Below are 15,231 nucleotides of genomic sequence, written 5' to 3' on the forward strand. Positions count from 1 at the left end.
AAAGCTGCTCTAGGAGGCCTTGTGACTAGTTTTTAGCGTGTTTTTTGTTTGTTTTTTTGCTAGATTTTTTAGAGCGTGTCGTGGAATGGGCCGTGTGATAGCTCGAAACGAGCATATCGGTCAGAGGGTCGTGCCGTGCTTTACAGCCCTCCGTTTGGTCACTCTATGCCCTCGGAATCCCTAAAACTGTCATTTTCCAGTAGGGAACTAAGCCCAAACTAGAAAGTCTAAGGGTGCAAGTGGGAAGAGAAAGGAGGAGAGTGGAGGACTTGTCCCACATGCTCTCATTCTCTCTTGAGGGAGTAGGGTATATATATAAGAGTGAGTCTAGTATATATCATAAGACTGAGGACTGAGGCCTGGGGCTAGGCTTGGGCTTGGGGAAATGATCCCGATCTATCTTTTATACCAACCAACCCGTCCGTTTTAAGAGTCACGTTTTTTATTTTCGAAAAATTTAGCCGCTCGCTCGCTCGCGTTTTTATTTTTTGATAAATTTTTTTTTTCCAGAAAATTTTTTCTTTTTTTTTTAAAAAAACTTTTTTTTTTAATGCAGAAAATACAGAAATTGAAAATGCAGAAATGCAGAAATGCAGAAAATTGAAAAAACGCAGAAATGCAGAAAATTGCAGAAATTGAAAACGCAAAAATTGAAAATGCAGAAATGCAGAAAATTGAAAAAACGCAGAAATGCAAAAAATTGCAGAAATTGAAAACGCCGAACTTGAAAATGCAGAAATTGCAGAAAATTGAAAAAACACAGAAATGCAGAAAATACAGAAATTGAAAACGCCGAACTTGAAAATGCAGAAATTACAGAAATTGAAAAAACGCAGACAATAGCCGAAATTGAAACTTGACAGAAAATGCAGAAAACGCAAAAAACAGAAATCTCCACACACTCCTTCCCTGCCTTTCCTATGATAGAAATTGCACCACAAGGAAGCGTAAAGTGCTAACCGAGCTTAGTGTAGGGCATATCCCCGGCAACGGCGCCAAAAATGTGCGCTCCTTGCCGCACTGTCGAAGCAAGGGACTTGCCAATACACCGTGTGCGAGCCACAAACGGCTCCAAGCACACAACAAGCCTAAACTAGCAAGCTCAAGAGAGCAAAGGGTGTGTCACTCACCGGTCTACGCTCGCCTTCGTGGTGGATTCCTCGCCGCGATAAAGAAGAAGCTGCAGTCGTGCCGCGCTCAACCGCTTCGTCGCCATCGTGCCTTCGTAATGCTCGATCGCACACACACTCTCCCTCTCTCTCTCTCTCTCTCTCACACACACACACACAAGGAGGTGAAGAAGAAGAAGATGGAGATGGAGATGGAGCAAGAGCACTCTTCTATTGCACAAATGAGAGAATGAGTAAAAATTAGGTTTAGTTGGCTTTTATAGGAGCTCACCCCATTCACACTTGGGCGCCCATGCTTAGCCAACTAACCCTAGCATGTTCGTGTTAGAGTGCGCCTCTCATCGTCGATCACTCTACCTTTCCCTATTGGACCGACAAGCCCGGTACCTGACTCTAAATAATACAACGTTTATAGATCATAGGGTGTCCGTGTGCCGTGAGGGTTAACACCTCTCTTGTCTCTCGTCGTGCCGGCGTAGCACTCCGCTCTAGGAGGTGCGCCTGCACGTGCTCTCTCGCTCTATCTCCCTCTCTCTCTCTCTCTGCCCGTGTGCAGCTTGATTATGTGCAAGGATGGTTGCCAGGTATGCAGATTTGTGTGTTTCATCGTCTATAGTATCTAGTTTTGGTATTTTGCAGGGCTCTCCTTGCTCCCGTCTATTGTAGTGGTATCAGAGCCCATGTTACGCTCTTGGTAACAAGGAAAAAAAAAAACACTCGAAGTATACAGTTTGTCCTTCGACAACATAACTCTTCGCGATTGGACACTAAAGCTAAGTCGATCACATGGTTCTATTTTGTTTTATTCAAAGTTTTTTTTTTTTAATTCCTTCTAGATGTTTTATATATGTTAATGACAATACTTGTTCAATTTGTAATGAGGCCCAAGTAACATGAATAAGATAGTAAGAATAATAATATTTTTGGAAAGCCAAAACGTTGTTAATATAGTAATTAGTTCTTGTTTGCATCATTATAATTAATAATGGGGTGCATTTTAAGGACGCATGCAATTAGCATAATTATTTAATTAGATCAAAGATATATATATGTGTAAGAATAAGAACCAAGAGGAATTGTAGTGAGGAATTGTAGTGGAAAGGAGCAAAATAAAATAAAATTTGAATATGTCTGGATCAATCTTAGACCTCTCACTTCAATGTGAGCTCCGCCTTTGTCTCTCCTTAGCCGTAGGAACAGAGGCCCATGAGACTTCCAGGGTATCAAAATTTTCAAATTATCGTTTATTAATTTGACAGATTGGCCTGGCTTGGCGATAGTAGCCACAATTCTGAACTTCGCATCGGCTGCTACATCCACGAGAATTGATCCTCAGCAATGTGATCCATAGCCAATGAACATGAGCAATCATAGCATCTGCTAACGATGACTCTTCACGAGCTCCAATACTTTGGCCATGAATATTCAATTAACTACAGGTTCGCCACTCGCGTGCCCTCGCTCCTCTTGCAAACCTACAACTACAATCTCATATACTGAGGTCATGTCGACCACCACCATACGGTTTTCCTTCATCCCGACCAGTCCTCCAACACACCACCCTCTATTCCCGTGCCTACCCCAACCAACTCTTGGCCCACCCGCATGCAACGGATGAACTGGTGCCAGCAAACTTCTCTCTAGCTGCTCTCAACCACCACACACACAGAGTCCAACAGCCCCCATAGGTCATCGCCCGTTTTCCCATGCTTTACAGCCAGTCTCTCTCTCTCTCTCTCTCTCTCTCTCTCTCTCTCTCTCTCTCTCTCTCTCTCTCTCTCTCTCTCTCTCTCTCTCTCTCTCTCTCTCTCTCTCTCTCTCTCTCTCTCTCTTTCAGCCACAAAAGCCGCCAAAACCTAGCATCGACACTACTTCTTGACGTAATATAACCACTCCCATGCACACATCCAGAGAAAAGCAGTCAAGCTCTCTCCCTCTCCAGAGATCTCACAAGCAGCTCTAGACCGGCAGTTAAGCTCGCTCCCTCTCAATTCCTCATAGCCATGAAACGGCATGTAGTTCACGCGTCATCTGCCTCAACTCCCTATCTCGTTCTCTCCTAGCCACTGAATTCTCTCTCTCTCTCTCTCTCTCTCTCTCTCTCTCTCTCTCTCTCTCTCTCTCTCTCTCTCTCTCTCTCTCTCTCTCTCTCTCTCTACTGGACCATACGTCCATTCTCTCTCTATGTTTACTACCCAACCCCTCGTGCCCCCCTCTCGCGGCCACACTAGTGCCGTCAGTGAAAATACTGGCTACGGACCAATCCAACGCCACTAAATTCCATGCAAAAGAGAGTGTCGTAGTCCCAGTCAATCAACTAACCTTCCATGCAGCACTGACCCTTTTCTTTCTCTCTCACTGCACTGCCATGTGGCCTGTACTGTTTAACCACCACCATCTCACGGAACTGCTCTCTCTCTCTCTCTCTCTCTCTCTCTCTCTCTCTCTCTCTCTCTCTCTCTCTCTCTCTCTCTCTCTCTCTCTCTCTCTCTCTCTCTCTCTCTCTCTCTCTCTCTCTCTCTCTCTCGCATGGCAGAGCCAATCTACTGTAAATCGTTCCTACCCACACCTTTTTGCGCATGTGCTCATAGGTAGCCACCACTGCCATCCCGAGGCTCATAACGGGCGTCCACAATATCTCTCTCGCGCTCTCTCACCTCGTGGCACCCACACCACCCACTCTCCATGCAGAGATTCTCTCTCCCCCTGCCAACCAATGGCGTCGCCATCAACTCAAGCTGCCAACCACTCCCGCACATTATCCAAACGGTGGCCACCCAAGCTACCAACTACACCTCTCTCTGATTTGTCTCTCAACTGCAGCCGCTCTCAGACACTTGGAGTCTCAGTGCATGCAGTTCGCCAACCCTAATCACGACTCATGGAGCTCCTGCCGACTTGCAATTCGTGCCATTTTTTTTCTTGTTTTCTATGCCACACACACACGCGGTGGCCAGTTTTCCTTCAGTAGTCCAACACTCTTTTCTCTCTCTCTCTCTCTCTCTCTCTCTCTCTCTCTCTCTCTCTCTCTCTCTCTCTCTCTCTCTCTCTCTCTCTCTCTCTCTCGTGGAAAACTAGATTTCTCTCTCCCTCTCCTGCAGTGACTGGCATGCAAGTCTAGCTTCTCCAAAATTTCATCTTAATTTTTTTCTTCACTTGCCTACTAGCACACAGTTCAACCACCTCTCGCATGCATTTTGCAGCCTCTCAAGGCCCGACAGCTTGTCAATATCACGAATCTTTCTTTGTCCTTAACTGGCACCACACCAACAGCTCTACGCACACACCCAACCTACCCCAAGCATGGCAGTTGTGGGTCCAGGCATCCCCAACACACACACACAGAGGAGCAAGTTCGAGAGCAGAAAGATTGTGGTGGATCGTTTCGTAAGATGGATTGGAACAGGCAGCGGCGATGCAGCTAGTCGATGAGAAGCAGCAGGCATGGAGTTAGCAAACAAAGGTCAGCAGTGCTAAGTTTGCAGCTCATGGCGGAAGCTTTTGACGTGGCAGCTTGGCTCAACTCACTGCCTCTCCTATCTCTTTCGTGCTAAACTCCATCACACTCCCTCTCTTTTCCCCCCCTTCAAGTTCAACTGCTTACAGAAGCAGGCATTGACGACGCCGCTGCAACGCCCTCTACAATACTTTTTCAGGCGACACTTGATGCAGAGCATCCTCGAGTCATGACTACTGATGACGATTTTTTTCTCTTAAAAAATAAAATAAAATAATAACTCAGTCTTTAAATATTGTTTTTCATTTTATTTTGTACCTAGGCATTGGCTTAGATCTAAAAGGATTGTATGAGTTTATTCTCGATTCCCATAGGCCTTTTGCCGGCATTTTATATAACATATCATTTCATTCCGCTATCTCTCTTCACCCTCCCACCACAATTCCTTACCGCAGGGGACATTGACGAATCTCTATGGTGACCGTTGCATTACTTTCTCAGATAAACGTCCACTGACGGGCATCCACGGGAATCGACGACGATGATGACAATATTAGTATCACGCTTTTAGGGTTTTACTTTTAAGTCTGTACCCAAACTTTGGATTAGATTCACACTGATTGCATCAGTTTTCACTCAAAATGTAATTTTCGCCTTTGAAGGAATTTAATGTAATATTTTATTTCATTTCTCGCTCTTTCCCCCTCATCTACTGCATCTGACACCTCCACAGCAGTGCTCCCGCCCCTTTTTTTACTATGGCTCTGGCACGCACAAGCCCACCTTCAATACATTGAACAATAGTGACTGCTACGCCACTGTGCACTGACCTAATAGTTTGCAAGATGAAGAGGAATGCCTTGTTGATATTAACAAAAAAATATAAAAAATAAAATAATCAATAATCTATAAGACAATACAACTAGCCGCTTATGCGTAGTTAGTCTGTCCGCACAACTTCAAACTGCTTATGGCAATGACCTCACATTGCGGCTCACTACACATACTCAAACATTGGACAAGCTTGACGTTATATTACGACCTCACACAACCCAAACACACACTACCAATCCCTACTTAGGGGCAGCTAGTACCACATTACATCTATGCTCTAGGCAATTAAGTTTCTATTAGTAGGGACTATTCATTTGTGCTCAACCGTAATTTTCTTTCTCTTAATTGATTTTTTAAAACTAAACATAAACAATGCGCAGCGAATGCTAACACATTGCGATTGATTCTTTTCATTAAGTAGTGAGTGCAACACTTCTATAGTATTGAGGGTATCCAAGGAATTTATTCATGGACACACTAATAAGCACAGACTTACAATATAAGCATTTATTGTTGATAAATATTACTTTGTGTGATGACTAGCTTTAATAACTCTCATTACCATGTGTTTTTTGTATTAATAAGATTCATATGTTTCATTCTAGTGATTTGACACTCATCCCTACCTTCAAAAGAGATGTTTGTAGGTGTCTACGATCCTTTCACTTTCTGCTTTTGATATCGACACTCCCCCATGTATAATAGTTTGAGTTTTTATAAACAATTGTACCACTCTACATGTTAAATCATTGTTTACTTATCATACGTTAATCAACATGACATATTCTTTTATTTCATGGTCAATCGTTAACATAAAATTAACACATTTTGAATTTACTTTGGTGTAAGTTTGATAGTTACAGCTTTCTCCTACTTGTACCTCTCTCCCCATGCACAAACTAGTATATATTTCAAATGTAGTACATTATCCAGGTATGTACACCCAATACTTCTCCGCTTTTCTCTTTTCGTGTTATCTTTTGAGCTATGAATCCAACCATCTCTCATATTGTGGCTTGCACTTTGAACTAAATTGAATTACTTTTGAGAGCATTTGACATTAAGCTATGACCATACTCACACGAGCTGAGGTACCTCCATAATCCAGAACTTCATACATACTTTGATATACTCCAAAGTGGTGTCAAACAAATAGTAAATATTTTTTTCCTTTTATGTCTTGCTTGGTCCATTGGTCACACGCACACAGATTCGCCGATTTAGGCAGTGTGTACATATTCATCTTGGTGCAGATCCGCCGATTTAGGTAGCACATTGATAAATTGCAGATTCATGATTTTTAAACTTATACCGAATGCAGATTTGCCGATTTAGGCAGCATTAGTGCAGATTCGCCAATTTAGGCAGCACACTTTATTGGTGTAGACTCGCCGGGTGAGGCAACACCGATCACAAAATCATGCTGCAGTGGCTGGCCACCATTGTAATTGGTATGATTTTGTTACCCGGGTATAGAAAATGAAAGATATTTTGGATTTGGATTTGGATTTGGAATTGGTATATGATGATTTTTTGTCGCGACAGTCTCTATGGAAGTGAACTTGAGATTGATGAGAATTGATTTATACAATGATGAGTGTGACCAATGATATCCCGATTCATCAGGGTATGACATATACTGCTTATTCTAGTGGTATGGGACACTAGAATAGGTAGTATGTGGATGACAGCAGGCATAACCAATGTGTCTAATTTGATGGATTTTTCTTTTATTATTTGATACAGATTTCTAATCATTGTTTTTGACAAGTATTGTTTGCAGATTTTTATCTTCGCAACTGAGGACAGTTGCTTTCCAACGGAGAGGTATGTTATAGAATTGACATTTTATTATTTATTGCAGCTGACAGGTGGAAAAGACTGGAACAAGCTTGGCCTATGCGAATGGATTTGTATATCATGTACATTTTATTATTCAAGTGCTCTTTTATGAGTTTGGCCATTTATGACCGGTCAGCCAGTTTGTAACCAATTTGACCATTCAAGAAATCTATAAAACAAATACGTGCAAGAGGGAAATGGTCACTCTTGCACGGGGGGAGATTGCACCCAGCGTCGTCTTATTCTTCTCTTCTCTCCTCTCTTGTCTCTCGCCGTGCTGGCGTAGCACTCCGCTCTAGGAGGTGCGCATGCACGTGCTCTCTCGCTCTATCTCCCTCTCTGTCTCTCTCTGCCCGTGTGCAGCTTGATTATGTGCAAGGATGGTTGCCAGGTATGCAGATTTGTGTGTTTCATCGTCTATAGTATCTAGTTTTGGTATTTTGCAGGGCTCTCCTCGCTCCCGTCTGCTGCAGGTGCGCTCAACACTCTGCAGTGCAACACCAAGAAAAAAGGAAGTACATGCCCTTTTGTTTGCCTGCACAATGGCCCAAGAGCCCCATGAGCTACAGGACGTAGCTGAAGTGACACACACAATATGAAACACCCACTTACACAACGCCTTCACTTACATCTTCAAGAAGAATACGGATTTCAACAGCTGGTGGCTAATCTACGATTGTTGTAGCACATGGTGGAAGCAAGCATGTTCCCTCCCTCCATACTTAGCAAGTAGTATAGAGAGAGAGAGAGAGAGAGAGAGAGAGAGAGAGAGAGAGAGAGAGAGAGGCCCTTCGCCTTCCTCTTCCAGTTACCAACCACACTGCTCCTAGAACTCTCACCTAAAGCAACTTAGCATTTACCTCAAGCTCTACCAACTCGGAGCGGCTCTCGAGTTGTGTTCGATGTGGGTTTGCAAACCCCCTCCCTTTTTCCGGTTTTGGACCATCCCTCACAGTTAGAGAAAATATGGTGGGGTGCACACAGAGTGCAGGTAGCATACATAGAAAATGCCATTGCAGCCAACATGGTATTGCGGGGTTGCAAGGTAGGAGCAGTTTATTAAACTGTCATCCAAGGCTCACATAGATTATGTTATGGAGTTGGCTACGGATCATTTTCACCCCTATATGAAAGGTAAAATGATATTTGAGAAGGAAGATTCTACATAAAATTTAAAGAAAATTACCAAAATACCTCTCAAATTTCAAAAATTCTGAATGTGCCCCTCATATTTGGCCAAGAATTCCCAAAATGCCCTTCAACTTTGCCAAAATTCCCAAAATACCCCTAATTAACCTCACAAACATCTCTAAACATTGTAACATCTCCGAAAACAATTTTTTTTGCAACTCTCCATAGGAAGATTGGTTCTCCTCAATAGAAGATGATACCACTGCGATTTTAGGTTGTATTTAGGCCTCTTAAGATGAAATTGTTCATAATTTTTTAACACACATGCTGAGCTCATTGATGAATAGATCCTATATGGAGAGCCATTTTCAGGCCCCTCCACGTGGCTCAAAGCAACAAACGGGAGTCGTGGTGGGTGCAAATAGTCAAGAGTGGTAATAATCCAATTGATCGGGTAGATACAGAGAATAGGGTCATTGACTGCCGCCACCCGCGCTTTCTCTCTCTCTCTCTCTCTCTCTCTCTCTCTCTTTCTCTCTCTCAAATGAAGGACGCTTCCTTAATATTTTGCAACTTTTTGTTTTATGCTTGAAAAATCATGCATACGCTTGACTTTTCGAAACAGTTGGTAAGAGCGAGCTCGAGTGGCGGGTGGCGCGAGCTCGTGACTATCTATCTACCGACCTCTCTACCCTAGTTTTTATTTATTTTAATTCAAAATAGTCGTATGGCTGACTATGGTTGTAAATTTTGATCTCATAGGTCATTTTTATTTCCCCTCTCTCTCTCTCTCTCTCTCGGCTAGGAGTGTCGCCAGAATGAACAAAGACCTCGTCAGAATGAACAAAGACCTCGTCATACGTCGCAAGGTTCTCAACATGTGGGTTGGTGACCCCCTCTCTCTCTCTCTCTCTCTCTCTCTCTCTCTCACACACACACACACACACACACACACACACAGAGAGAGAGAGAGAGAGAGAGAGAGAGAGAGAGAGAGATTGCACGGAACCGTAGAAGAGGTATTGTGATTTAGCTGTTCAGTGATAGATGAAAAAGGGCATTGTGAAGATAGATTTGTGTCCATGATGATATGGAGTCTCCAGCTTTTTGGACGACCTTCTTTGGTTCATATTAAGAGTGCTTCTTTGGAATCAGTTGTCCTTTGCTATCAAGCACCAAAATTTTATTGTCGTTTGGTTTATCTCAAAATGGACTTTGGATAGGCAATGGACTGTCACATTCCCGACCGCTCGGAGCCACAGGAAGGAGCAAGATATCAGCCACCAGAAGTACCAGACAATTGGTATGTTTATCACACTTGGGCGACGGATCCATGACGTTTGGCCGTGAGGGAGAGAACAAAAGAAAACCGTACAAAACATGTATAAGGCAATCACAACACAAGTATGACCTCAGCCAATGTCCACTGGCTCTCTGAATATGTGTGCATCGAGCTCTAATTGTAGAGGAAGTATAGAGCGATCGACTACATATTCCTCACCAAGTCGCACACATCCCGCTATCTCACCATCTGCTGTAAAGTGCCCCTATGCTCAAGGCCAATATCAGCCACTGCATGGCTCACTGTTTCCATTGCAAATGCACCTATCGCAAATGCAATCTCGGGTCTTGAGATCAGTATCTCGTACATGAGACTCCCGAATGCTGAAGCAATCCTGGCAATCTATGCTATTCTGACCATCTCAGTCAAATCTAGCTCAGAATTCCACTCATGGCAATCACCCTGATACCCGAATTCTGATCCCTGGAATCCATACTCGTATCCATCGCATGTCACATGTGCACTAAGAGCATCTCTCTGTCCTAAACCCTGTGAGACAAGAGCAATACCTAGCTCCAACTCACACGCATCAGCCTCTGGCCTAAGCATATCCATGAATGATTGAATCATGACTTAATCCTCAACGCTCAAGCCATCCAAATCCGTCGTCACATCTACGAATAACATGCTCCGTTGCACAACTGGCTCAACACGCTCACAAACTAGAGCATCATGCAATCTATCCGCAAAGGAGACATGCCTCGTCTCTCTGTGTCACAAACTGGTGACGTGGCAGTAGACCCCGAACACACTGACACGTGGCAGCAGTGCGGATCTCCGCAATATGCACCGACAAACTAACGTGGCTATTGTATGGAATTTCCGGATTTTGCGACGCAAAACGCATTGACAGGCTGTCGTAGCAGCGTACGGATCTCTGCAAATTACAGAGGCTGATTTTTGCTGGCTGAATTCGCTGGCTGATTTTTGGAAGCTTTTGGGACAATTGGAAGCTTTTCAATTATCATTAGGAAAAGTATGAACCTCAAAAGGGCCCTTTAGCTTAAGGGGTGATTAAGCATGGATCAATAGGAAGAGGGTGGAGGCCACAGTTATACCCTCTCAAAAGGTAGGGTAGTAGGGGGCATGGGGACCTATTTGTTCCCCTCATTATAGCTTTGTCCCCTAGAAAGAGAGAGAAGAGGGAAAAGGGGGAGGGGGGCTTTCCCTCCATTTTCATGGGCGCCCATAAAGTAACCCTAAAATTTTATTTTTTTTTGAAAATCTCTAAATCTCACTTTTCACTCTCCAAAAGCTCTTCTAACCAAATACATGGTTTAAAAACTATTTTCTTTGATCAGAATCTGCATTTCTAAGCAATACCCTCTATTCTACCTCTTCTTCTCTTTCCCCTTTTGCCTCTAAGCTTTCCATAGTTGCAGCACATAAGTGTGACAAAAATACGGAAGCGTAAACTGACGTTTAATTGCACTTCAAATACTCAAGAGAATTAGAGGGAGCGAGAAAACTTGACACTTCATTGAGGACCAGAAGATGGACTGGTCCCCCCCCGTAAAGAGAATATCTTTATTACTAAGGGAGAATCTTTACAAGCACAGGAACTGGGCATACGCCCGTCCTCTATTCTTTCTTCTGTTCTGTTTTGACTACTGACTGAGAAAGTGTTTCCACTTTCTTACTGCTTAGGGGATTTCCCCTCTTCTGCGAGACTGGTTGGAAGCTCTCGAAAAGAGAGTCTATCTTCCGAAACAACTCATCGGAAGCTCTCACAGAGGAGAGTCCATCTTCCGTTATGTATTGCCTTCATGCTCATTCCTTCATGCATAGAACACAAAAGAGAAACAAGCAAAATGCACACGCACATGCTTGCTGTAATTTTCTGCACATAACCTGAAATTCTTACCTGTGCGCACCCCTACGCCGAAACAGAGGTCTTCTTCGCGATGGAATCGCGCCAAACTTGATGTAGACTTAGGATAAGGAGAGAGAAGAGGATTTCTATGGCTGATCTGCTGAAAACAGCCCTAATCGAGGTGATTAGGGGCTGAAAACAGAGAATTACAGCACCCGCACGCTGCTAAGAGAGTGTCTACGACAACTTCTCGCGATGAAACTTCACCAGAAGGTGTCTATGACTGTGAGATCCCTTGTTCTTGACAATGGGAGCACAAGGCTACCACATATGTCGCAAGGGGCTGCTCTCAAGCTTCAATGGAGGGCTCCACCGCGTAGAGCACGCTCACATTAGGGGGGGTAGGTGCACTGTCAGCCCTGAAAATGGGAGAGGGGGGGCTCCTAAATAGCCATCAGGGAGAGGGGGCGCTAGGAAGAGAGAGAGGGTGAGAGTGAGAGAGAGTTAGTTTGCATTGGTAAGTGTGCCACTTGGCACACTTACTTTAAAAACTTAAAAACCATTCAACTTTTGACTTTAAAAACTTATAGCTCATTAATTAAAAATGTGCAACTTACTAACAACTGCTACCAATGATTCTTTTATGAGAACACCAAAGGTCTGCCGGCGCAATGCCGCACGGGCACTGCATCGCCTTTACCTGTTCACACTTGTCCGGCCGCCCGTCCGGGCACGGACCGTTAAATTTAATTTCACGAAATTTACCCTAAGGCTTTATTAGCTTTATTAGCCTTAGGGTCACTGTTCTAAGGACCCCATCTCATTCATGTGCTTGTACTGACGCGCGTATTTTTCTGAGCCTAAAATATGAGGCTACTGCTTACCCCTTTCTGAAGACCCGATTTCCCAATCACTAGGGCTTCAGGGTAATTTCTGCTAAGGTCCCTCTGAGGTGTTCTAGCCCGCATTTAGGCTCACCTGAGGCCTTAGAATTGCTAGGTCTATTCTGGTGTGCACACAACTAATTAGATAATTCTTTTCTCGTAAATAAATTAATTATTTACAAAGTCTGACTTAGTTATATCCCTCTTGGTTCTAAACAGTTGACCTCAACTGTAGAGCGTCAACATAACTGTGTAAGATGTCAGGGTAGTCCTTGAGATCGGACTCAGTCATTTACTTTGCATCTAAAGGAGTGTAATTCTTGAACTTGACTAAATACTTTCGATGTAGACTCCCCGACTTGAGTTGTCTCTCCGAGTGGTGTATTATCTGTTCAGGTTGAAGGATTTCCTCAGTCTCTTCGACTTCTGGAGGATCTTCTTGTACTGGCGCCACTGGAGGAGGTTCAACATATGGTCGGAGGAGACTGACATGAAAAGCATTGTGGATGCGCCAGTGAGAAGGCAAATCCAATCTGAAAGTCACATCATTGACTTTATCTGTAATTTTGAAAGGGCCGTAGAATCTATGGGAAAGTTTGATAACTTTCCCTTTGCCGACCCGCTTTTTCAATCTAGCTTTCTCAAACCGAAGCAAGACATACTGTCCTTTTTCAAGATTGAGATTCCTTCTGTGCTTGTCTGCTTTTCTCTTCTGTTGCTCTTGAGTACGAAGAATTGCTTGCTTTACTTGTTGATGGGCAATATCAATATTGCGCACAAATTCATCTGCGGCGAAGATGTTTTCTTTGGTCACCATAATAGGAAGTAAGAGTGGCTTCCCGTAAATAATTTCAAAGGGAGCTTTACCAGTTGAGGAATGTATGGTATTATTATACGCAAACTCAACTATTGGTAAGTACTGTTCCCATTCGGATTGTCGTTCCGAAACATAGCACTTGAGGAGATCTAAAACAGTGGCATTAGCGATTTCGCTTTGACCATCTGTTTGAGGATGATAAGCTGATGAAAAATCAAGCTTAGTTCCCAAGTTTTCGAACAATGCCTGCCAAAATAGACTAGTCATGCGGGGATCTCTGTCGCTCACAATAGTCTTTGGCAATCCATGGTGTTTAAAAATCTGAGCTAGAAATATTCTAGCCATGTGATCAGCTTTGATCGTCTTCTTTACTGGAAGGAAATGGGCTTGCTTACTGAATCTGTCTACTATAGTCCAGATTGCATCATTTCCATTCTTGGATCGAGGAAGATCCGTAATAAAATCCATGGCAATACTTTCCCATGGCGTGTTAGGCACAGGGAGCGGCTGAAGCTTGCCATAAACTTTATGTCTGTCATATTTCACTTTTTGGCATACTAAACACTCACGTACATGTTTTTCAATGTCCGCACGGAGTGTTGGCCAAAAGAAATACCTTTCGAGGGCACTAGTGGTGGAAGCAATTCCCCGATGCCCGGCATAAGGAGAATTATGTGCTTCATCCATCACCTTTTGTCGTAAGGGCTGAGCTATGCATATTGCTTGTTGACGATAGAGTGTATTATCCCTGATAGAATAAGGTGGCTTTGAGTGACCAGCTTGAAGATCTGCCCAAATTGTGGCGAAGTCTGGATCTTGAGGATACATCTCGCTGAGAGATTCTAGTTCCTCATGATAAATTGTTGTTAGTGCATTGATCTTTGGACGCCTGGAGAGAGCATCTGCAACTGCATTCTTTGTTCCAGAAGTGTGTAAAATCTGAAAATGAAATAATGAAAGAAAGTTGGCCCATCTCATCTGCTTTTCTGATAACTTTCTCTGTGTGAGAAAGTAGCGAAGACTTTGATGATCTGTCTTGATAATAAAATCAGCTCCTAATAGATAGTGTTTCCAAATGGAAAGAGCATGAATTACTGCCAGTAGCTCTTTTTCGTATATGGAGGCATGCAACTCTGCATCTTTAAGGCGCCGACTTTCATAGGCTATCGCGTGACCCTCTTGGTTCAAAACTGCTCCTACACAATCTCCAGATGCATCGCAGTATACCTCGAAAGGTTTGCGAAGATCAGGGACGTTGAGAACAGGTCCGTGACTAAGTAGATACTTAAGCTTTTCGAAAGCTTGTTTTTGTCCAGACCCCCAATGGAATGGAATCCGCTTCTTTGTCAGGTCATGGAGGGGACCTGCTATCGCGGCAAAAGCTCGAATGAAACGTCGATAATAAGAACAGAGGCCAAGGAAACTTCGTACATCATGTATTGTAGTTGGCGTAGGCCATTCTACAACTGCTTGAATCTTTTCAGGGTCCATTCTCACCTGGTTGTGAGATACTATATGGCCCAAATAGTGGATTTCTTTTAAAAAGAACTCACTCTTCTTAGCATTCACAAATAATTTGTGTTTGCGTAATTCTTCAAACACTAAGGCGAGATGCTTATAGTGTTCGTCTTCCGTCTCTGAGAAGATTAAGACGTCATCAAAGAAAACGCCTGTAAAACTTCTATATGAGTGGAAGATTCTATCCATCATTCTGTTGAATGTAGCTGGTGCATTAGTGAGTCCAAAAGGCATCACTAAGAATTCATACAACCCGAAGGTTGTTCTAAATGAAGTCTTATGCACATCCTGAGGAGCTATGCGGATTTGATGATAACCGCTCTTCAAGTCTATACGACTAAAGACACTTGCTCCTTGTAACTTGTCAAGAATGTCGTCAATCCGAGGGATTGGAAATCGATTCTTGATTGTGATCTTGTTTAGAGATCTATAGTCTATGCACATGCGGAATGTGCCATCCTTT

At 43.3% G+C, this 15,231-nt stretch overlaps 1 protein-coding gene across 1 annotated transcript in view; it reads left to right on the forward strand.

Moving 5' to 3' along the window:
* The first annotated feature begins 9,128 nt into the window (after positions 1-9,128).
* LOC147453852 (cyclin-dependent kinase-activating kinase assembly factor-related / CDK-activating kinase assembly factor-like protein) overlaps positions 9,129-15,231 on the forward strand; it is a 119,932-nt gene continuing 113,829 nt past the window's right edge. Inside the window, exon 1 of the mRNA XM_086515920.1 lies at positions 9,129-9,274. Coding sequence (XP_086372046.1) covers positions 9,132-9,274 — 143 coding nt within the window. The 5' untranslated portion in view covers positions 9,129-9,131. The remainder of the gene's footprint in view (positions 9,275-15,231) is intronic.

Source organism: Adiantum capillus-veneris, chromosome 7, assembly GCF_014529385.1.
Source record: "Adiantum capillus-veneris isolate H3 chromosome 7, ASM1452938v2, whole genome shotgun sequence".
In the NCBI taxonomy this organism is placed as follows: Eukaryota; Viridiplantae; Streptophyta; class Polypodiopsida; order Polypodiales; family Pteridaceae; genus Adiantum; species Adiantum capillus-veneris.